The sequence below is a fragment of the Alligator mississippiensis genome, chromosome 3, assembly GCF_030867095.1.
Source record: "Alligator mississippiensis isolate rAllMis1 chromosome 3, rAllMis1, whole genome shotgun sequence".
Taxonomy (NCBI): domain Eukaryota; kingdom Metazoa; phylum Chordata; order Crocodylia; family Alligatoridae; genus Alligator; species Alligator mississippiensis.
Window position 1 is genome coordinate 212,007,155 of NC_081826.1, and position 25,205 is coordinate 212,032,359.

A 25,205-nucleotide genomic window follows, 5' to 3' on the forward strand; every position below is an offset into this window, starting at 1 on the left:
TGAGTATCTTTTAACTCAGCTGTTAGCTTACAAACAGATTGAATGTTTATAAAATTCCCACTAAATATACTGCAGAAGAATGCACTGTGCAAACTAGAATATGTAGCATGTGAATTACTTTGCTTTTTTAATAATCTGGAGAGCAGCTCCTTGTCATTTGTGCAACCAGGCTGGGGCAGACAGAGGAGGTATGCTGCTTCAAAATTATAGGATTTGCCTTACTGTAATTATAAGATGGAAAACATTGGGGGAAGGTCTGGAGAAGCTAGGGTATCTCTTGGAAAAGGGAAAGAATCAAGAAAGAGGGGAAAAGGACAGTTGTTTGATCCCCAATGCACAGAATAGCAGTCAGACTTTGTACCTTTCCCAGGAGCCTGAGTCTATTGCTATACATTTGGGAAAATTGCCAAATGTGTATAAATCATTTTCACTTCAGGGAATTGCCCCATTTCCCATTCTCAACAATTCAATGTACTTTTGAAACAAAAGCTCTAAAGTTAACAGACAAGCTATTATCCAAGAATATATTTGTAATTTAAAACTTTATTTTGTATGCTCAGAACATCACTGGAAACATAGAAACTTGTAGGCACAAATGACTTTATATCCATAGCTTTTTGAATAAAATATTAGATCATTAAATTACAACAATACATTTGGATGATAACTATACATCTTAATACCCCATACACATATATAAAATCCATGCGTTGTGAATAGTTGATTTGCCCATATCAGGTTTTCATGATGCTGAAATTCATTGTAGATCTCAATTGTTTTAAATATGCTCTTTTTATGTACACTTGCAAAGAGCTTATATAGATTGGTATCACATTCCAAAAGAAAACACAAAAATATAATAGAGCAGTGTGGTTTCTTTATTTCCCCTATTAGATATGTGTTCTTGTTCTACAAAAAAAGTCTGTATCAGTAATAACAAAACAAATATTTTTGACCAGCTCACAGATATGTAAAATCTAATATTATAAACTACAATGACAATGCAAGGGTATAAAATATATTCTCTTTAGAATCTGTGGTCCATGAATAATATTGCTTCTATACTGGCCTTGCTTTGAAACCTGCAAGTCCATGAAATAAATCATGGCTTATTATGTAATGGGAGAGGAATCAACTGGGAACCATACAAAATGATTTTTAAGCCTAACAGCATCAGTTGTTACTTGTTTTATTTCCACTTTCATCACAGAACTCTTCATCTCCAATACGAATCACTCTTGGCCATGAGCCACAAACCCTCTGAAGTCAAGAGCAATATTTGGGCCTATGCAATGAATAGTTGTACCCTTTGAACCTGATTTAGATCTGTCTGTCTTGACTCTGGTAGAGTTACTTGTGGCTTACATCAGTGTATGTGATATCTTTGTTGTTAGAGTGATTTTTTAATTTTAATTTCTATGCATTTCTTAGACAACATACACAATATGTATGACCTTTGATATTTATCTGTTAGCACCAGTTGGTATCCTGCAAACAACTGAACTTTGTAATTGAACCCTTAATTTTTTGTTGGCTACACCAGCATTTCTTAGGCATGTTTACTGTTTTTACGTTCCAGTTTTGCTAACAGAGTCCAAAATTATGAACTCAGCAATTAGCTTACAAACAAATTGAATGTTTATAAAATTCCCACTAAACATACTCCAGAAGAATGCACTGCACTGATCTTAAATATTGTTGGGTTTGTTTTTTCAGTAGGTTATCTGAGGAAAAAAATCCTTAGTATAAAGCTATACTAGAATATATTATGTATGTCAAGAAGTGATTAAGAATGTCAAGAAGTAAAAGGTATTATCAAACAGACATTGCTTCAATGTGTATAAAAGGCAGAGGACATGACTGGGGCTTTTGGGACATTTGGGTTGTATGCTGGATCTGCCTGCTGGGTGGCTTTGGGCATCACTTCAGCTCTCTGTGCTTCAGTTTGTCCATCTGTAAAATGGAAATAAGGATGCTCACTTCCTTTGTAAAGGGCTTTGAGATCACGAGATGAAAAGCTCTGTATAGGAGCTGTGTGTTTATTAAGGGAGCCATGGCTTTGTCAGTCACTCCAGCTTTGTCTGTCCTTGCTTCCTTATTCAGTCAATGATATGTATTTATTTTAAAAACTAGAAGGAAAAGCTGGCTTATTAGCAATTCCAGCTGAAAATGAGCATCAGATTTACAATTCTCCAGGCTCAAATGCAGTGAAATCAAAGGATGAAATTTAGGCCCCATTGAAATGAGTGGGAGTTTTACCATTGACTTCAACAGAGCCAGGATTTACAAATTACAAAAGGTATGTTCACTTCTGGGAAAAGGTTGCTAAAAGCAATCCTGTTCAACCAACCTGTTTCTACGCGTCCTGTCTAAGAAATGGCTGTATTTCTATTTGGAAGGTGGAAAGTAAACAAGAAATCTCTTTAAGAATAAGATAATTGTTTCTAAAGTGTATTCTGCATCTCAACAGCTCTGAGAAGACATTTATAATGTAAGAATATGCATGCTAAGATTACTAGTACTGACTGCATTTTTCCAGTAATATGCTTTTGATATACACATTCACCCAAAATACAGTGATTTTTTTTATTCCAAAGCAGTTCATTAAGGTGCAAACTGTAGCTTATATAACTTTTGTGTCTACTTAAAAATGAATGTGCTTTTTTTTATCTTTGACAGTCTTTTTTTCCCCTATTTATCAGTAGGATATATAATAATTTCATTAATTCAATTAAAAAAAAAAAAAAAAAGCTTTGGAAAAGAGATCCAAAAGGCTCACATTAGATACACTTTTTTTTAACCTGTAAGAACTTTAAGAACAGCTGTTTGCTGTTATATACGGTCCATACCAGTTTTCTCTATTCTGAACCTCGTATTGCATTGTAACGTGGTTTTTTGACTGGAGCTATTAATGTGGCCAATCCTGAAGTCCTTACCTACATAAATTTATCAGTGTCAATAGTTTTCCCTAAATGAGGACTGCAAGGTTTGGTCACAAATAGTCACTATAATTCAAAGCAAAAATGTAAATGATAAATATAAAAACCTTTTGACAATACAAAGGCAATAAATCTAGTTGTGTACTCTATGGTTAGCATAAATGAAAAAAAAATCAAATACAGTAATTTACAGTAATTTACAGAAATGTTTTTACTTTGCAAATCTGGTGATCTGAGCAAAATTGTCTCCCCAGCCCTTCCTCCATCTGCACCATAGACATGCAGTTCATTCACCAGTTGTGTTGTGCACTCATCAGCAGTGTTTGAACTGAGTAATTTCTGTGGTAGCCTTTGCCCTGAGCATATCACCTCAGGTATAGAAAATGTTTTTTGTCTACGCATCATGTGATATGAGCTGATGTACTCCAAAGGCATCTGTTGAGCTGAAATATCTGAGGGGAGAAGTAGAGCAGAGGGCCAGGTCATCCCTGACTGAGCGTTTAACTTAGTCCAGAGAAAGGGGTGATCTCCATCTGACCCAGGGAAACTTTTCCCTCTCCATCCTTCAATTCAAACGTGGCTCCACACTAGGGAGGCATTTCATATAGAAAGTGAAGAGAATCACCATCCCTTCTAACTGCACTGCCTTTATTCTTCCCTCTAGTGCAAAATAGTTCATTAATTTGGCAGCTCTGAGATTACCTCCCCCTGCACCTCCCCAACTCAAAACAGTCATAACTGAGAATCACACAAAAAAAAATGTGTGTTACTAAAACATGCATTTATACATTCTTGATTTCTTCATTGGCATTTCTTTTGTCCTCTAAATTTGCGTTAGGTAAATACATTGACTTCCATTGCAACTATCTACAAACAAAAAATCTAAGTAGTTGACTTCCAAATCTTCAGCACAGTATGCCAAGGATGTAATTTGTTGTCTTCTATGACTTCTGAAATTAGAGTTTGTCCTCACCATTTTCACTTTTTGATTTTAGTCAATAGCTTGAACACATGACTTCTGAGTTGTTGTTTGTTTCATAGCAAATCACAGTAATCCATTTTAATGCTAATGTATTTCTTTCAAAACAGCTACTAATAAATAGGATCTCACAATGTTCCTCATTGTCTATAGGTTTTACACTGGGTACTGTCGGACAAATGAGACTACGTGATTGCTTCATGACAGTGCAGTTTCACATGACCACACATTTGCCTTTCAGCTTTTCTTTTCTTTTCTGCTGCTTGCTTTTTTTGCCATCGATTTGTAAACTCACAGTCCTGCGTTTCTCCAGGTTCAACAGCTCTTGGAATAGCTCTTTTACATTGTGGTTCAGCTTAGCTGAGGTTTCCATAAAGGCACACTTCCACTTCTTGGCCATAGCATCTCCTTCACTGCTCTCCACCTCCCGGTTTTGGCTCTCGTCACTTTTGTTCCCAACCAGCATTATTGGAATGTTTTCCACATCCCCTTTAATCTGACATATTTGTTCATAGATGGGTTTGAGTTCTTCTAAGGACTGCCGGCTGGTGACTGAATAAACCAAAATGAAAGCATGTCCTTTGGAAATAGAAAGACGTTGCATGGCTGGAAACTGATGGCTCCCTGTGGTGTCAGTAATCTGCAAAGTGCATATGCTCTTATCACAGCTGATCACCTGCCTGTAGGTATCTTCAATAGTCGGAATGTAGCTTTCTCTGAAAGTGCCTTTTACAAACCTCAAGACCAAGGAACTTTTGCCAACTCCGCCAGCCCCAAAAACCACAACCCTATAATCATTGCTTTGCTCCGGCATGTTTTTTCAATGTATCTGATGCTCAGCTCTAGAAGAAAAAACCTGTAATAGAAAATAACAACAGTAAATATTAATGTTGGTTTCCATGTAGGGGAAAGTTTGTGCTAACTTCTATATTAAAAGAAATCGGAAGATGACTCTCAGGGGCCCAACAGGCATCTACCCTTACTACTCTGTCCTTGATTTTGCTCAGTTGGTCAAACCTAACAGAAGCTCTATCAACCTCACACTAGCCAATGAACCAGCCAGCCACTGTTAGGGCCTCCTGATTGGGTGCTGGGAATAGCTACCTCCCTAGATAAGCCCATCTATGGTAGCAGACTGCAGGCCAGCCAAGAGTTCACTTGAAGGTCTGTTGAAGTCTCTCTGAATCTCATGCAATCTGATTTTCTGTTGTCTGACCTTGTTTAGCTACTGGACTCTAACTGCAAACTCTACTCAGCTTGGTAACTTAGTCCCTGACTCAAAAAAAGACTCTAACTTCACCTGTGACCTGGACTCTGCCTCTGGAATTTCCCCTTTAGATTTGGTAACTCAGACTCCAGCACCTGTTTCTAGCCTTTCCCTGGTGGCCTACTCACTAGGCAAGACTGTCTATGCCCTGGTCCTTACAATGACATAAATAATGACATACTATATTAATATATAATGATCCAAGGAGATTGATAATAGGTTACAGAGTATTTTATCCTAAAACTAGCTTTCTCAGTTGCAACCCAGTCTAGGTTTGTAATGGATGAAAATTACTTCTATTTCATCATTTTGTGGCCTGTGTGAAATGAATGTTGTAACTTTGAGTTCAGTTCCCAATGGGCAGAAGTACAGAGCAGAAAACCACCCACCCAGTTAACACTGTTGTTGACAGTCTGACTACAAAAGACCTGAGGGCTGAAATGGTGCTACAGAGCTATACTTTCACTATAAAAAGTCCGTTCAATTCATTGTTGAAGTGTATTGGTAAGGTGAGAAGCATGCAGGAGGTTTTTCTTCTACATATGATATACTTTTCAAGTAGGTTTCCATTTATTACCTTTTCTGAGCAAAATTTAACAGGTATTTGCTCACTCCTCATTAGTATCACCAAGGGACCTCTATACTGTCAGAAGACAAGAGTCAGGAGAACCAGATCTAGGTATGTGATGCCCATTCTGTCACTCCCTCCTTAAATGGTGATAGTATAGCTGCCTGAGTTTGGCCTGCACCTATGAATTGGCCAAAGAAAGTGAGTTTGTTCGCATATGCTCCAGGCTATACTAAGGCAGCTGCATCACATCTGTTTAGTGAGGCTGTACAGATATGGTGAGCATGACAGGCTTTCCTGTGGTGCTGCTTCACATGATTTTTTGACAGGGTACACATGCCCTTAGAGTACCTTTCTCTTACTACTCTATCCTTGGTTTAAGCTTGCTCATGCTTAATTCAAGAAGGAAACTATATAGCTTTTAATTCTGAATTTTATTACACAGTAGACAAATAGTATAATGGAAAGGTTCTACATTTACCCAGAAAAATACTGGGCCAGGTCCTATTTCATACCATGTACCTAAATGGTACATATGGAGCAACGTAACTGCTGTTTTGGGCACTTGCACATAGTTTGTTATTTGGCATTGCCCATGCCAGGCCTGCACTCCAGCCAGGCCCACTGGAAACAGGATTTCCCAGGTACATGTGTAATGTCTCAAAATTTTAGTCAGCTAAAAACTCACAACTAGCATGTATTAGGAGTCCCTTCCCCCACCACCTTTTACGCAATATCTTGGTGATAACATCACACGTTCAGAGAACAAAAGACTGATGTGTAAATCTGCATCTCCTACTTCCACGTACACTGCTTCAAACACCAAGCCATGGACTAGGCATTATCAGACCACTCTCCATCTTTCTTCTTGAAGATGGCCCACTGGACAGTCAAGAAAGGGAGATAGGATGGGGCCAGGAGGAAGCAAAGAAGCCAGAAGAGGTGTGACTCGATGAGATGGATGCTACCCTGGATGGGCGGGGTTCTGGGGTCCAGTTTTGACCTCTGCTTCCAATGGAGCTTAACCATTTCCTATTGGCATTTATCTGTTTTATCCAATTAATAATACTAAACACAAAGTACAGTGGGCCAGTTTCGGGGAAGTGCTGAAAAGAGGTTGGGAAGATGCCTGGCCTGTGTCCTTATAGTTAAAGCTTTTGGTTAGAAAGTAGATGATGCAGGTTCTTACCCTATCTGTGTGGGGTCTAAAACCCAAGTCTTCTGTTCCCTGGGCAAATGTCCTAATTCATAGATTCATAGATGCTAGGGTCGGAAGGGACCTCAATAGATCATCGAGTCCGACCCCCTGCATAGGCAGGAAAGAGTGCTGGGTCTAGATGACCCCAGCTAGATACCTCCTCTTGAAGACCCCCAGGGTAGGGGAGAGCACCACCTCCCTTGGGAGCCCATTCCAGACCTTGGCCACTCTAACTGTGAAGAAGTTCTTCCTAATGTCCAATCTAAATCTGCTCTCTGCTAGCTTGTGGCCATTATTTCTTGTAACCCCCAGGGGCGCCTTGGTGAACAAAACCTCACCAATTCCCTTCTGTGCCCCCATGATGAACTTACAGGCAGCCACAAGGTCGCCTCTCAACCTTCTCTTGCGGAGGCTGAAGAGGTCCCCAGTCTCTCTTCATAGGGCTTGGCCTGCAAGCCCTTAACCATACGAGTGGCCCTTCTCTGGACCCTCTCCAGGTTATCCACATCCCTCTTGAAGTGTGGCACCCAAAATTGCACGCAGTACTCCAACTGCGGTCTGACCAGCACCCGATAGAGGGGAAGTATCACCTCCTTGGATCTGTTCATCATGCATCTGCTGATGCACGATAAAGTGCCATTAGCTTTTCTGATGGTTTCATCACACTGACGACTCATGTTCATCTTGAAGTCTACTAGGACTCCAAGATCCCTTTCTGCTGCCATGCCACCAAGCAGGTCATTTCCTAGGCAGTAGGTATGCTGGACATTTTTCCTCCCTAGGTGCAGCACTTTGCATTTCTCCTTGTTGAATTGCATTCTGTTGTTTTCTGCCCATTTGTCCAACCTGTCCAGGTCTGCTTGTAGTTGTTCCCTGCCCTCCGGTGTGTCAACTTCTCCCCACAGTTTTGTGTCATCCGCAAACTTGGACAGAGTACACTTCACTCCCTCGTCCAAGTGGGAATGAATAAGCTAATGAATAAGCTATTGGCTTAATGAATACCTAGTGCCCCACCCCCATCCTCCTCCTTGGTTATTTCAGTTCCAGCAGCTATGCATAGAGGGCAATTCTGTTTCATAGGGCAAAAGAGAATCCCAAACTGTGCATAAGTGCCAAAGACACTTGAAGTGAAATAGTATCTGGTGCATTACATCTGCATCTTCAAAGAACTGTACCATCAAACCTATCAGCAAGAAAATAATCAGATGTTACTGGTCATGATGCCTTTGTAAACCCTGAAGTGCACCATCATAATAAAATTACTATTTGCTGGAAGTATGTTTAATGCAGCTAGAGAATGGGACCCCCAAATAGTGAGGAAATAGGAAAGGAGAGTAAGGACTTGTTCACTCCTACTTTCCAAACAGAAGTGTAGTGGTAAAATTATATAGAATGGATGTGCTTGACAATTGTACTGCATCCATAGCTATTCTGATTTACCAGGAAAGACTTGTTAGATGCTCTTGTCTTCCCCACAATCTGTAGTTTCTAGACAGACAACTGAGTACTTGTATTTTTATTTTTAAAGTTGTTTTTACAACCCCAACCCCCCAGCTCCTCCCCTCCCCGCCCCCCTCTCCCCCAAAATAAAATAAAACCCTGTTGCTTGTCTGGTAATTATTCCCAAACAGATCAGAAGGAAATGCTGTTTAAGAAGGTAAATAGTTTCTAAAGGTATGTCTACACTGCAACTAATTGCAGCATGGGTAAATGTCTGCACTAACTGTGATCTAGCCAGCATGGACAGCAATGGCAATGAAAATACAGCATCATTGACTGACCTTAATGGACTTCTGAGTACATACTCAGAATGCTAGTCCATGCTACTGCTGCCAAGTTTTCACTGCTGTTACTGCCTATACCAATCAGGCTAAAGCTGTTGTAGGCATGCCTACCTATGCCACAATAAAACCTTTGCTTTGCTGTAGAGATATGTTCTCATTTCTTTATCCCTATTATCCAGGACATCCCATTCTCTTCTAGTTTTCATACATAAGTAAGCTTCAACCAACATAATTTGACATTAGGGCTAAGGACAGGCATTATACAGAAACTGGTTTAAACCTGCAACAGAACAGATGTTCAGTGCACATAAAATGGTTTGAAAATGGCTAAAACTGGTTTGAGATAAATCTGGCTGAATGTAGTATCAGACAGAACTGATTTGAGTCAAACCAGTTTATGCAATGTCTGTCACATTCCCCTTGTTGATTTAAGTTAAATCAGATTCTCCCAGCATCCCGGCATGCTGGCTGGGCTGGGGTCTCTGCTCCACAGCAGGGCTGCCCCTCGCCTCTGCTTCCTGGCTGCAGCTCCAGCAGAGATTTGCAGACACAGCAGCATCTGCCTGGCTTCCTACTGCTCCTCCTGCTCTCCCCTCACCACTCCCTGCTCAACAAGGATCCCCTGTCTCCTCTGCCTTACACAGACTCCTCAGTATTAGCTAGCAGACCACATCCATGCTGTGGCAGACAGCAGTATCTGCTTAGAGCTTTTTGGAGCTAATCAACTGCTCACCTGGTAATGTCCTTCTATTCCTAATTTGTTTAAGAAGAGCTTGAACTAATGAGAGACTGTTTTCTGATGGGGTGATAAATACTGATAACAGAGCGATAAATGCTCTGTTATCAAGGAGGAGGGGAACCCCTTCCTAATCCTGACAGGGCCTGGCCATGCCCCCTTCAGTTCAGCCCTGTAGAAGGGGAGGGAGGGCTTTTCTAGCACCGCTCCCCCCCCCCGGCTTCTACCCTGAGCCACTGCAGGCATGTGCCTGCATTTCCTCAGTCCAGAGAGAATGTCTGTGCAGTTGCAAACAACTTCAACCTAGGCAGGTTAGACTAATCTGCAAAGATTGAATCAATTCAGGATCAGGCTTTTTGAATGTCTGTCCCTGTCCCAGGGGTTAAATAAAGTATTTTTTTTTCTCAGCTATCACATTTTCAGAGATGATGAGAACTCCATTCTTGGTCATTCCCAAAGAACCTAAATACTCGAATTCTGAAGTAAAATGGGAAATTATTACAGCACTGTTCTACCCAGTGTGGTTCAGCCTGACCACTGTCCCATCTTCTCTTCAAGTTCTGTCAACGTTGTAGACATACCCAAGGTAGCTAAGAGCTTGCTAACATTATGACCATGTTTAGCAGAGTTCAACAGAACTAACTGCTTGCGAATTTACTTTACTTCTTAGGCAGATCATGCAAATTGCATTGACTTCTGTGTTGCCACAGATAGACTGGTAATGAAGTAGCTTGGGTATGTATGCACAAACTCCAGTAATGACTGTAGCGTCAGAATATCCTCTCTTTGGTTGCTGTGGTGATTTGGACCTCTGGCTAAATCATGAAAGAGAAAGACCCAATCCTTGCTGGGGTAGGCAACTCTAAAAACACAAAAATGTATTACAATTCTCCCTGAGAAACTGGCCCTTCCCCTTCCTTGTGAGTTTCTGTCTTGTCCTTAACCTTTTGAATCTTTTCCTGTCCAGAAGCAATTGGTAGGACTTCCTGTCTGTAGTCTCACTTTTACTATCCACAGACCTGGGGTCTAATCTCCACCCAAGGCACCTTATATAGCCATGTGACCATATAGCTATAGACTATAGGCTGTATATAGCCTGTCATTTGACTTCACTTATTTTATTCACTTTGGGAGGTGAGATACACGTGCCACAAATGGCATTGAACCCATCATCCATGACATGGCCAGTCACCCTGTCAATAAGTAGAAGCCAAATTGTAGCATGAGTTAAGCTATATCAATAACCTCAACTCAAAAAAAAAAAAGATAAAGCATAACAGAAACTGATTTCTAAGGGTTTCCATCCCTAAAGAGAGGACCAGGCAAGGCTGCAAAACTGTTTATAACCAGTAGGAGAAGACTGAACTTCAGATTATAAAGAAAAAGAGTGGGCTTGGAGAAAAGGCCTAAGAGACAGAGGGATAGTGGGTGGGTAGTACATGTCATGGAGAAAGTGAACAGAACACAAATGTAGCCTACAGCAAGAAGCAAGAGCAGGGGAGGCTAGAAGGAAGTATCTCCCTAGAGGACAAAACCTGAATATATTAAGAGACAGCTGTAAATTGGGAACATAGTTTGGAACAGGAGGAGATTACAAAGAATGAATCATAGTGAGGTGTCATTATTTTCTGTAACCAGAAAAGGGACTAAAGAAGATCTGGAAGTTTTCCTTCAGAGGAACTTTAGGCTTGGAAGGTTGCACAAACAAGTAGTAAGTAGCCCAGGAAGTATAGGATGATTACAAGGATTTTGCTGGACTGTGGAGATCAATGAAACAGCACATAGATAGCAAAGTTATAAGAGATACAACTGCCCCGATCTGAAGCATAGTCCAAAGTCTGCAAGGGAATGTGTGAAACCCTATTTTTAGTATGTGCTGTGCTGAATTGCAGGCCCAAAACAAGAACACATCTCTAATAAATAGACATTTCCTCCTATCAGCAATTACTCAAACTTCTTAGAAAGTGGCACTTATTTAGATGCTTAATATTACATGTATTCATCAGCTTTCCACAAATAGAAATCCAGCCCTGCAATCTTTACATGACTTGTTCCACAGCAATAAAGCCAAAGAAATGACTGACAACCTAATGCAAGTGTTGGCAGCCTTTAGTCAGCATCACCTGCCCTTTGTGACCTGGCTTCTGCTATAGCCCTTAAATCTTTATCCTGTGGGGCATCCAGCTGCCTAGTCTTACCCATGTCGCTGATCCCCTTTCCCTCTGCAGTGAGGGTAAGCGCAGATGCAGTTGAGCAGCAGTCTCTGCAGCAGAGGACAGTGCTGCAGATTCTGCATACACAAAGCCTGACTTTACAGATATCAACGTCCTGTAACTTCAACATATTATCAAAATACATGAAAGAAAATAATTAACTTTGCATTGCTTGTAAATTATAGGGACAATGTGCCCTTTCCCACTACACTCTTAAAGGAGAGAGTGTATTAAGATAGATATAGTGTAGTTCCTCCAGTAAATTCTTCTGATTGCAGCAATGAAACTTTACTGGCTACACAGAGTATTACTAATATTATTCATTTCCCTAGTATTACTCAAAAGAGACTTTGACTAGCTTTCTAATAGGAGCTAAATTACGAGTTGGAGAACTGACGGTCAGCTCTGTTAAATCTGCTCCCTGGTAAACCCTCAGCACAGGTCGAGCCTGGCTCCCTGATGATCCCTTTATATAGGTCATAGGGTAAGTGGGATAGCCTGATCCTGAGCTGGTAGAATTATTCTTTGACAACTGCATGTGAATTGAAAAATGATCTATTGCTTATTCTATGTTTGGCCTGGTCCGCTGCCCAGGTACCAGGTTACTTTTGAATATCTATTTCCATACTGAATGCTATTCTGCTAAACTACAAAGTCTATCTCTACATAATTAACTTTAGGTAATTCAGAAATGAGTACAGGAGACAACTTCATCATATGCTTAGCTTTGAACATAAGCTTTGAACATATTTTTAAATTGCCCTAATTTTTTGGGTACTGATGGACTTGCTTACGTGGCAGAAGGATGCTTTCCTAAGTCAGAGCTCTTAAATTTTGGTGTTAGCAATGAACATGTCTTCATGTACTACTAATTTTCCTTCAGGTTTCAAAAATTATGTTCTTGTTTGAGAGAGATGAGGAAAGAATAATGTCTGGATTTTTCAAATGCAAGAGTCAGCGAGGTTGTGACAAAAAATAGAGTAATTAATTCATGTACTGCTATGGCTGCAAAAGCTTCCTTATCTATTTTGTACTCTGTATTAAATTGTACAAATGGAAATAGTTCTATATATTTGCATGTACCATTGTGTGCTCAGCTGTACCTAACTCTTGTTTATATATAGCCTAATGTAGATATTGTCTTTTTTTTCTAATACATCTTTTTAGAGAAAATATGGATGACAAGATAAGGCAGACATTTTTTTTTAAAAAGATACTACAAGTGTCCACAATTCTCTCATCACTTATCCATGGTATGGCTAGAGAAAAATAACCTGAGATGGAGATTACACTTTTCAGACACACCATCAACACTCACATAACTTTGCCATTCTGTACATCATATAACTTGCATACACAAAACAAGTCTTCTGTCACTCCCCAAAATTGATTTTCTATTAGACTTTTTTCTACATTAATTAGATGTTATTTGATGCCTTCACTAGTCTTATAAAGTACACTAGGAAAGAATTATTAATATTCCTGGATGTATTAAATTAAACTAAACTACCCTTGCTTAATCTTAAGAAAAAAATGAACAAAGTACATTTTGTAATGCTTTATTCTTTTTTATTTATTTATCACTGTTCACTTACAAAATTGAGAAACTTTCAATAAGTTTCCCATAACCTTGTTGATTGATAAGGTTCTTTTTTTTATCTGATTTCCCCACACAACACTCATCTTGTTCTAGCTAAGCCATTGTACCATAAATGTGAGGATAAATTTATTAGAAAAAGGGCTGCATCCAATTCAAACAGACCTGCACATGTTATTTTAGATGGACTACCTGAAAAGCCTATGAAAAATACTTGATGATATGTTTCATCAGAATGAGAAAGCTCAGGAGACGGTTATATTTTTAATTATGAAATCATCATATAGAATAAATAATGACTATGAATATTTATTTATTTGAAGAAATGTTTAATCGTTGTACTTCAGCTTTTTGTTTCTACATTTGTTGGATTCAGATTTCTATAGCCATTTGTATCACTGCGTGATATGTGTTTATGTGCCAGTAATATAATGAATCTAGTATGATTGTTGGATCTATAATTCTTTAAGTCTATCATGTTCATGTCTGCCTGTAATCTATATCTTTATCTAGTATAACGATCTACTGTGTTTATAACATATTTCTCATCTTGGTATTTGAGTACTGAATATGCAGTCACTCCCCTTAACTTGAAGGTGAGCAGAATTCAACCAACCTTAAGTGCTTTGAAAGTCCCATTAAAAAGAATTTATTCTGACAAAGCATAAGATTTTAAAATCTAGTAGTCACGCTCAGTTGATGAGGATTCTTTCTCTTGTACGTGAAAGTAGTTAAGAGAAATGTCACTCATTTTGCTTTTCACTATTGGATTTTGTTTGCAATATGTTTGTATTACCAGACTGGTCGGACACCTCATTGCAAACAAGGTAAAAGAGAACAAGTCTTGTTAAACGATTTAAATTGTATTAATTGCCCTGGTGATGAAGCTTTGTTTTGGGTCTTTGCTGATCCAGTTCTTGAGCTAGCTAATGCATTTGAGGTCACTTCGATGAGCAATTCAGCAGTTGCCTGATACTACGTGTTAATCTCCTGGAGATTCTTTTCCTTAGATAGAATTATCTCACACCAGCAACTATCCTTTTATTATTATTATTTTTTTGCAGTTAATGTCTTTCTGATGAAAATGCAAGCAAGGGCATGGGAGAGAAATATTTTAAGGGCTTGAATCAATTTTAAAAAATCATTTCATCATGGTACTCAGTGTTCCTACCGTCATGCTTTGATATACAGTTTGGGGTGGAGGCTAATATGTAATCCATTTATGGGGAAGATGAGCATCTCTGCTTGACTGGGTATGTTCACTTTTGAACACTTGGTTATTTGACAAAGACAATTTTCTACTGTATTCCCCATGAACACAGATTTTATGGAAATACAGTAATTTTTATGCTTCTATCTTCAGAACAAAAAGATGATATTTTGAAGAACTTTGCTCCAGGAGAACATGTAAAAAAAAATTACAGAGAAAATGCAGCAGCTGAAGTTGCCTTTTCTTTATCATGCAGTTAATGTGCCTTTCAGAAGCACTTTTAATGCTCATTGTGAAGAAAAATTGCTTTGCAAATATATAGACCTTGATCCTCAGCTAATATAAATCACCATAGCTTCACTGAAATCAAGCCATAGCTCCAACAAAATCAATGAAGTGTTGCTGATTTACATCATCAGCGGTTCTTATGCAAGGTTGTTCTTGCCAGTTTTTTCAGCAGAAATGAACATTTTCCCACTGATAATAACCATGGAGTTGTACATTTGAGCACAATCTGAGTCAGGAAAAAATAGTTATTCAAATGCCTGCTATCTTTGTGCAAAATATTTAAGTATAGAAGAAAGCTACTACTAAGTTGCATGAGATTGAATATTAGTATGCGATGTGCCAGATCTAATAAAAGTAACTAACATTTTATGGTGAATTCAATTTTACCTGAATAAACAGAGAGTAAAAGTGTTGCCTGAGCATTTTGTCATCATCAGTTTCTGTTTTAATAAGCTACTATAGCAAATTGTCTTGGTTTAATAACTTCTTTTTTTTTTCTTTTTAAACAGTCTGTATAGTGGTAACTACTCTCTTTTGGGCTGAGTCACAGTGGCAGAGTGAGTAAAATGTTGTCTTGTAGCTCCCAAAAACATAGGGTTAGAGCCATGGGCTGGACTCTTGCCTTGCCTGCCTCCAGTCAATCCAGTATAAATGTATACCTAGTTACTCAGCCTGGGGAATCAAAGGGAGCTGGTTGTGAAGCTAGCCACTTAGCTCCTTTGTGCATCATTGGCTATAGCAACTAGAGCATCTAAATTAACCATGCTGGTTAGGCTCAGGCAGACCTCTAAACATGCTTTTAAAGTTTTTCTACATGTGGTTACCATGCTAGAAGTGGTGGACAATGGATATTGGGTTAAAAAAAAAAGTCTTGTATTCATTTTTAATTACTATAATTAAAAGGCCCCTCTACAGACAAAGGTTAAGCATATGTTTCAAATGTTTTGGAGCCCACCTTCTCTATAACACAAGAGAAGATCTCTCTGTTTGACAGTAGATGTAATTAAGGTATCAAAGGTATAGAATGATTGTATTTTGGTCGAATTACCTGTGTGTTACAAGGAGTCATCAAGCCTATGGTTTCTCTGAGTTCTTAATGCCTGCTGTGTGATTAAAAACCAGATATCTTCCTGGAATCTCTCACTGCATATACGCTCTTTGTCTGCAGCCATAGCACCTAGTCATGTCAGATCTCCAAAACTGTAGTTAAATCAGGGGCAACAAGAGACAGGGAAATCTCTGAGCACCTATAATTCACAAAAAGGGAGCTGGTGACTCATAAGGTGTTCCCTATGAGCTAGTACTGAACTGCAGTATGGTGTGAAGATGCTCTGTTACTGGAGGCATAATCTTCCAGATACTGTGTAAAACAAAGATCCCAATCAAGAGTGACCTCTTGCCTGTTTTCATTTTTAAAAAATTAAAACATAAAAACAGGTGTCAGCCCTACTATCATAGCTGATTCCTACTTGACTAGCTATACTGGCCTTTTTGGGACTTGAACAATCACCTTAAGAATAGATGACAAAGGCATGCATTTTCCAGTCCCTGGAGCTAGAAGATTAGGAGCCTCAAGTTTAAAGCTTCAGGAATTTCACTGTTGGTCAGTAATAGTTTTAGGTTTTTCAGTTTGTATAAGAAATTACAGGAGCTCTCCCAAGTACATTTGGCCACTCAAGAAACCCTGTCTATTTTTAAAGGGACAATGCTCTTACATTTGGTGAACCTAAAGCCAGGAATTGACGCACAGTAGTGGTCAAGAATAATGAGTATTTTGTATGATCCTCTAATGCCAAATCTACTACATGTGTCCTTGGACTGAATAGTCCATTATGTCCTCAATGGTGTGCTGCCAAAAAAGGGATAATGTGCCCATGATAGCACATAAAGTATAACAGAAATAAAAAAGGTTTTGTTCAAGTTTAGGCCCGAGTTCAGCAAAGCACTAAAATTGGTGCAGATTTAGGGAGTGGGGGGACAGCAGGACAGTTCCCAGGGAGTGGAACTGTTGTAAATGTGAGGAGCAAAATTGACTTGCATGAGTTTTTAGCCTGTCAGATAGCATTAGAATAGCTTGGTTTGCACTAATGTGGTATACTGGCTATACTGCAACAAAGCATCATGGCCAGAGTTTGTGAATAAAACATGACCATAATTAACTTTGGAAAGTGGAGTAATGTTTTTGTAAGGGCCTAAAATATTCTCCTAAGGACAAGAGCTTCACACTGCTATCTCAAAGACAGATGAGCATTTAAAGGAGGTAGAACCAAGCCACTATGTCTTTCAGTGATCACAGAGGCTGTACTTTGCTTTTGCAAAGCGACTGACACGTTTTCAATAAGCAGTCCTTAATGTCTCTCTTTTTGAAAGAGAACAGTAAGTTCTAATGCAAAGCATTTCACCAGAAATTAGTTTGTGTAGAAGATAGCTTGCTTCTATACAGGTAAATGGTTTGAGCATCTATGAAACATTGCGTGAAAGAAATCTACCAGGTATAATCTCCTTGGTAAACTGAAAACATATTTTAAATTAACACTGGTGTAATAATTTGACTATCAATCACAAAAACACCATTTTTTATTATTTGTACTATTGCTGTGCCTATTGGCCCTCATCCTGGACTAAGGTCCCGTTGTGTTAGGTGCTGTACATATAGAAAACCATTTCTAGCCCCACTGTTTAAAATTTATATATAAGACAATAGATAAATAATGGAGTCATACCGGAAGAGAAGCTTAAGGAAACAATGACTATATTAGCCATCATGATCGGTAGCGTTCTTGGCATGCCAGCATCTTAAACTTAGCTCATTTTTTCAGGCATCACAGTAGGGGAGAGTTTTTAAGACTTTTGAAGGGGAATAACTAGATTTGTGGATGTTTATAGAAAGTTCCTCCCAAGTGTGTGGAGCAACCTGGGAAAAAAGTATGAAGACACTCATTTGAAAATTTAACAAATGAACAGTGGAAGGTGATGTCATGGTCTCATAAGAAGTTGAAAGGAGCGAAATGACCAAAGCAAAGGTCTACAAAAATGATCTTTGCAACAGAGATCTACAAGATTTTGAACAGGGGAAATAAATAAAAAATGAGAATATGAACATCTTAAGAGATGTAGCTTTGGATAAATAGGAAAGGCTGTATCGTAGAGATGTGATGCAGAGAGAATTCGCAAGATTTAAACATAGCCTGGAGACAGGTGTAGAGTAACAATGTAGATCTGTGAGTCTACAGAATACAAATGATATATCTGTGTGTCTTTGAGAATGAGATTACACAGATAGTATAGAAGAGGGCAACAAAGAGATCATCAGAAAATTGGAGGAAAGGGATTAAGTGAGTCTTCCAAGAGACATGTGGGAGGAGGACCATGAAAGAATGAACTCATGGGCCACTCACAGAAATATCATGCTGAGTCAGAATGTTAATCCATTACATGCTTAGGGCCAAGTCATGCTTGCCTTTCTCACAAGAATATTCCCCTGAAGTTTAAGCAGAGTTAAATAATCAGAATTGTCCTTTATAGAGAAAAATAGTAATTTTTTTTCTAATAGGACTTTGGCTTTTCTTGGCTAGCAATAAATGTTGGATCCTTTGAAAACTTATTCTGTAACAACAACAGGCTGAACCTTATTTAGACATTAGTGAACTATTTTCCTGATCAAGGACTGTAGGTTCCACTTTTAGTTCATGATCTGCAAACACTGACACATGTATATAATTTTATGTCCCTCTGTAGACTAATTAACTATGATGACATTACTCAGGTTGGAAAAGTTATTCTTTTATATAAATACATCCAGGATCAGAGATTTAGTCACTAAATACTGAGAGAAATTTCCTTTTGAGACCCTTTAAATGCTAATGAATTAGATCCCCCTACAGATAGGGTGAAAAATGCATATCCTGATAACCGTTATACATGAATTATATATATTTTTTTAACTAATAACTATTCATACACTATAGTTGCATGTGCGTGCGTGTGTGTGTGTGTGTGTGTGTGTATAAGCAATGAAATACTCCTGTGTGTACTCAGTATTGCTAAATCTAAGCATTCAACAATCATGAATCAAGAACCACAAAATGCAAAATCTCTTAATATTTATGTAATTTATGTTAATGTCTTATGTGGTCCTTGGTTCATGTTTACAAGATTTTCTGCATCCATCGAAATTCAAAGTGTATCTCATTTTTTTAAGTGTACCTCTCATAATCATTTGTCTCCAGAAGCTTGAGGCTTCAATAATACACCAGATATCAAGAGAATCCAAATCAAACATTAAGAATTGACTGACCATGTGGTCATTATCTAAACCTATATGCATATGTTTCAAAATGTTCTCATTTATGTGAATTCATATTTATACAGGGAAAAAAAAAGAATCTATACAACTACTTTAGGCTCTTTTCCATTTTTTACAGGTCATAATACAAAGCCTACAAACACTCTGTCACTTTTACACTGTCTATTATTTAGCCCTCACTAGGTTATTTTACTGATGTCAGCTGCTAACCCAGATCCTTGATAGCAGCAAACAGTCAGAGAGCACTAAAGGATCTGGCCTTTCTTATGAATTTCCATAACACATTTTACTTCTCATTGCTAACAAGACAATGATGCCTGTCATGAACATTGGACCAGATTCTGTTTCTTTTCCCTGACTGAGACAATGACACTATATATGGAGTAAGGTATTACCCAGTGGGTGCATTTACACATGCAATTAATGCGAAACAATAAATTCAGGCACATATTGTACCAGAGTTTACTGCTCTTAGGTGCTGCATTTACACATGCACCTGGGACTGCAGCACATTGAGTTGGGTCAAAGAAGCCCCATCTGGCAAGAGGTCCAGGTGTTCCTGCTGTGGCTCAGCTCAACATGCTGTGCAGGGGCTGGCTGGGCACAAGGGTGCTTCAATGCAGATCAAACCAATATCTACACATGCATTGCTGCACAGTAAATAATGCTACCACAGGATAGTACCTGTATTTACAAGTACTAAACTATGGCAGCATTTATTAGTTTACTACAACCTAATAGTGCCGCACAAGTAGACGTAGAGACTTTACTGTGGAGCTAATTAGGCAGCTCCGCAGTATACGTCTCATGCAGACATGCCCAGTGTGACTAAGGATGTTGGAATCTAACTTATTATCTTACACTCTCAGTTTTGGAGGACAAGACCCTGGGTCAAAATAGTAATGAATCAGCACGATGGTTCAGAACCTGCAAGCTGCCGTATACTACAAGTGGCATGGGCAGCTCCTGTGTGCAGCATGTGGCAGATTGAGGAAGGGGAAGATATCGCAGCAGCAGATGGGCCAGGGAGCAGAAAGCAGAGCAGCAGCTTGGGTAGGGAGTACAGGACAGGGAATAGAAAGCAGAGTGGTAGATCAGTCTGGGGAAGGGAATCAGAGTAGCCTGTGGGGGTGGGGGTTGGCCTTAATTTATGGCCCCTGCTAGTTTAGAATAAATACTGACAATGTTTGTAAAGCAATAAATTAGGAAAAGGTTTGTGCATAAATTGTAGGCTATTAAATAGCAATAAAGGAGTGTTGGTGCTTCACAAGAATGTATCCACTGCCATCATTTTGTTGACTCACTCAATTTAGCATAACTTGAATCTATTTTTAAAATGCAGAATTTGTATTATCTTAAAATCATTTACTATAAGAATTAGTTTCAATTACCACTTCTCTTCATTTTAGAACTGATTTTGACTTGCACAAGTTAAAGACTGCTTACTAAAAAAAATAATCATAAAATAGGTTCATAATTATCCTTAGAATTAGCCACTTTCTTTTTTCAAGTAAAATAACATTATCCTTAATAATATTCTTCTGTTTTTAAATTATGTATTTCTTTTCATGATAGCCTTACCTAAAATGAGAAGAAATATACTAAAACATACTTTTTGATAAATAATCTTCTCCCATCTAAAAGCCATCAAGGTTTTTAATGCTTGGTTGAATAAACTTTGCAGATATTAAGGGAGCATTTTTCCCTATTGAGGCTTTCAACAACACTTGAGTTATGAGCTGTAGCTGGTCTTTGACTGTTGAAAGTGCCAACTTTTTCAGACAAGATAAAAGCCAAGTTAGGCTTGCTCTGAGAGGGATAACATAATAAAAAAACAAAATAATGTAATTCTGTCTCATCAGTGCCTGGCATTGATTTCAAGTCAGTGTGACTGTACACTGAATGAAAAAACCTTCTGTAACCCAGAAATGGATTTGCCTTTTTCATGCTGCTGCCTTAGTGCACATCCATCTTAAAGAAAGAAAATAAAAGGATGTCAGCACTTCAATGCTGCCTATTCAGTCTCAACCAATATCTATTCCACTAACTGCAGTGATCATTACGGACGTGGCATTTCACTGCTACAGCAGGTGGCAGATAAGGAAATCTGGAAGACTGAATCTGATTCTGTTATACCAGGTTTACGTTAGTGTTAAACCCATTTCTTTCAGAGGATATGACTTACACTGGTGTCAAAACAAAATCTGAATGTCCAGGCCAGTAGTACAACCTTCTTTTCTCTCATTTGAATGTAATCAACCCTTTTTTCTATTCTTTTTTCTTTTTCATCCAAGTTAATCATTACACAAGATTTTTTGGCTGGGAGAAGGCTTATTCTGCAGTCTGTTTTAAAAAATGTCAAATAGAAAGTAGCTTGTCTTTCAACTTAGATTAAAAGATATCTTAGACGTTTTCCTCACCTGGTGGGTCTCATTTACTGTCTTTTTAGAAATTAGAATAAAATAGTGTAATCTGTCCATGAGAAACTGCAGCACTATATGGTCAAAAACAGTTGTTTACTGATTCGACATGACCTTTCTTCTTTGCCATGTTGAAACTAAAAGAATAATCAGCCATTTAATCTATAAAATAAAATGTTGTTGTGGATCAGGTGCATTTGCAAGAGTCTGTATTTAAAGAAAAAGAGATTAATTTCTGTCACTATGCACCAGCCTGCACAATGTGCATTAGGTCTTTCTTTCAAAGATCTAGTCAGTAATAATAAGGCTTGCTTGCTGATTTAAAGTGCTATGAAAAAGTGCATTGAAAATAAGGAAAACTGATTAGCACGCTAATGTATTTGTACAGGCAATATAATACTGATCAAATCTTTGAAAGTGAGTCCCAGACCAATTATGTGTGCAGATAGCTTGATGTTTATAAGCAAGTTGGGGATCAACGCACATGCATGTACACATTTATTTTTGGAAGTTCGGCCTTTACCAGACAAGCATTCACAGAGTTACACAATAAAATAAAAACAAATACATGAAAATGGTGGCCTCTTAAATTATAAGTTCACAAAAGCAACTGAAGGTTTTAATTAAAAAGGAAAAGAAACAGATGGGAAGGGAATGGTCATTCCAAAAGCATCTTCAAACACAAAAAATTTTAGGGCGCTTTTTAAAAGTAGCTGGCAGGAGATGAGATGGCTCCAGTGAGGAGCTCATTCCATAACATAAAATTCACCAGCACAATAATGCAGTCATCTGCTACTTCAGATGTAACAGTGGGACCAAGAAAGGGTCACATATGTCTGACTACAAAACTTGTCATCCCAAAGCTGAAATATCAGGCAGGTCTCAAATGAGGTAAGAGCCAACATTAATAAAAGTTTTAAAATCAACTACTTCATAGATAATGTTGGTAATGCAAATGGGTGTAGTATGATCATAATAGCTCAAATATGCTAAACAAGTTCTAGAAGTTGGTGCAGCTCTGCTGAGCACCCTGTGAAAAGGATAGTTTGGTGACTGAGGCTCACTGACACAGCCGCAGGGCCTGCTATTAGGCCATTTTGGCATAATTGGGGAAAAAACACATTTTTATTTTGCTTTCAGGGCAAAGGTTATACTTAAAAAATTCTACAAGTGTCCTTAACCTTTGCAGACTGGAGGGACACCCCAAAAAATGTGTTGTTAAACAGAAGGTGTTTAAATGTGGTGTTAACCAGTTATCTATAGGAGGAGGTAAGGAGGAATAAGAACATGAGACTGCAAGCAACCTTTATGTCCAGTCTCCTGCTATTGCAGGCAAGCATGTCACACAATCCCTTTGAACTGATCATGCTCCATCTTAAAAGTAGATTTGTGGGGGGGGGGGTGTTAATCTACTACTCACTGCTCAACTGTTAAGAAACCTCCTTCTAATTTCTAGCCTACATTTGTTCATGGCTAGTTGATACCTATTTTATGTTTGGTCTACCCAGGCTTGGAGATGAAATAGCTATATGTATCATTCAAATATGTTCCCAATTGCAGGTGATAAGAAACAATAGATCTAGAGCTGTGTGTTGCTGACAAACTGATGAACCTCTCCCATGTTTAGAAATTACGTCTCGTAATTCCTTCCCATGTTCACTAAACAAGGTGGGAGAGAGGATGGCATCTTGACAGATGCTCTGTTTCTCAATCTCTCAGTGATGACACAATTGTTAATCCTCAGTCTGTGAGGATTGGCCACTGTTTTGTACTGTAAGCATGAATGAAACCCCTGAGTGGCAGCTTCAGAAATAGCAGTAAGGTCCATCAGTCAGAGAAAAAGCAGTCAAAATGGCCAGTATGTGTAGAAAAATGCAGAATCTGAAAATACTCCTGAAACCTGACAAAGGTAAGAATACAGATCAGCCACAGCAGCTAGATATGTGGATGTCTCTACACGGTTATCACTCGCACACATAGGTATATATAGATATATAAATACTTAATGTATACATTTATGAGAGGATGTGTGTATGCCTGTGCATGCAAAACAAGGGGGGATAAATTTAGAACATACTTTTCAGGATCTTATTAAATCTTGTTGCTTTATTCTGAACTCACCCCATTGTTGTGACTAGATACTGCAGCAAATAGAACATGCCACATTTATTGAGACCACCGCAAAGAAGGAAGTATCATCAACTCTGAATTTATATTACTTCGGGAGATTTGAAACTACCCCTCCATGCTTTGTTTTCTTATCTTTAATTGACAGTGAGGTAAACTATCAAATCAATGCAAATCTTCAGCCAACAGCCTGAATTCTTTAAAAGTTGTCTAACATTGAGTTCTGCTGACTTAAAGTGAGAAAATCTTGTTTAATTTGAAATCATCATTTTCCCACAAATTGTATTTTGTGGAAATGTTACGTTATATTTTTCATCATATGCGGTCAAATGTTGCTTTCACTGAAACCAATGCAACCACTTATTGACCACTGGGCTGTTATTGGTGTAAATGAAGGCAGAATTTGACACATCTCATTTCAATAAAAAGCTTTTTAAAAAAAATGATACAAGGCTGCTGTTGATTGTTCAGTGCTATGAGAAATATGTTTTTATCTGTCCATTGATACATGTGACCAGCTTCTAGTTTTATTTCTGCTCATAACAGACCATGTCATCTACACGAAATATTCAGTTAGGATACAATCTTGCAGTCATCACTCATGCAAAACTCCCATTGACTTCAGTGGAAATTTTGACAGAGGAAAGGCTGCAGGTTTTGGCAAAGAGAAATAAAATACATCTAATGCATAGCAATATTTCTTACAATGATAGGTAGAAAAATGACTGAAGAATATTACCTGAGAAGGAATACAATGCTGTCAAATGCTCTTCAGTTTCTGCCTGTCATAGTACCACAGCAGTACACCCTTTCTATTGTGGGTTTTCTCCAAGAGAAAGCTATCTCTCTTGCTCGCTTTTTTAAATAAAAGATCTGTAAGCTCAGTTATCTGGTTCTCCCTTCTGTCCTTTACGTTGCTCCTGTCTGATCCTTGTTCTGCTCCTTGTGCTCTTGCTGTTCTGGTCCTAGTCCTGTCTCTCCCTCTCTGAGTGCCTGGGCCGCAGTTAATGCTTTTGTTGGCTTGATTGCAGTCTCCCTCCAGACTCTCTTTCTCTCTCTCTCTCTCTCTCTCTCTCTCTCTCTCTCTCTCTCTCTGATCTCAGAGATGGACTGACTCCAGCTTCTGCTGCTGCTGCTACTACCTAAATGGCGACTGTAAAGCTCATCTAAGCTTTTAAGTGCCACCTACTGAATGATTGTGGAACATATATACCAGTATGTATATGTGTGTGTGTGTGTGTGTGTGTGTGCATGTGCGTGTGTGCATATGCGTGTGTGCGCGCGCACGTGCGCGTGCATGCATGCACATGCACACACGCACATGCGCACATCTGTATATATATTTTAAGGGCTATAATTTTCCAGTCACCTTGCTAAATGTAATAATTTTATATAATTATCTTTAATTATCTTGGGGCATTTCAAATAGTATTCTGTCATTTAAATCCATAGATAATTAATGTACACATTTCTCTTTTCCCATTTTTTTCAGTAGTTAAATAAGGAAAAGCCTTTTAATTTTATAACACTCATGAAACCCAGGTTTGGACTAGTTCTCAGCTGGTATATTTGT

General features: G+C 38.5%; 1 protein-coding gene across 1 annotated transcript; it reads right to left on the reverse strand.

Annotated features, from left to right (window-relative positions):
- Positions 1–523: 523 nt before the first annotated feature.
- DIRAS2 (DIRAS family GTPase 2) lies at positions 524–24,773 on the reverse strand. Its single transcript, XM_019478225.2, has 2 exons — positions 24,372–24,773; positions 524–4,774 (listed from the first exon to the last, which is right to left on the reverse strand). The coding sequence occupies exon 2, from the start codon at positions 4,730–4,732 to the stop codon at positions 4,133–4,135; it is 600 nt and encodes a 199-aa protein (XP_019333770.1). The 5' UTR covers positions 4,733–4,774; positions 24,372–24,773; the 3' UTR covers positions 524–4,132.
- Positions 24,774–25,205: the final 432 nt, after the last annotated feature.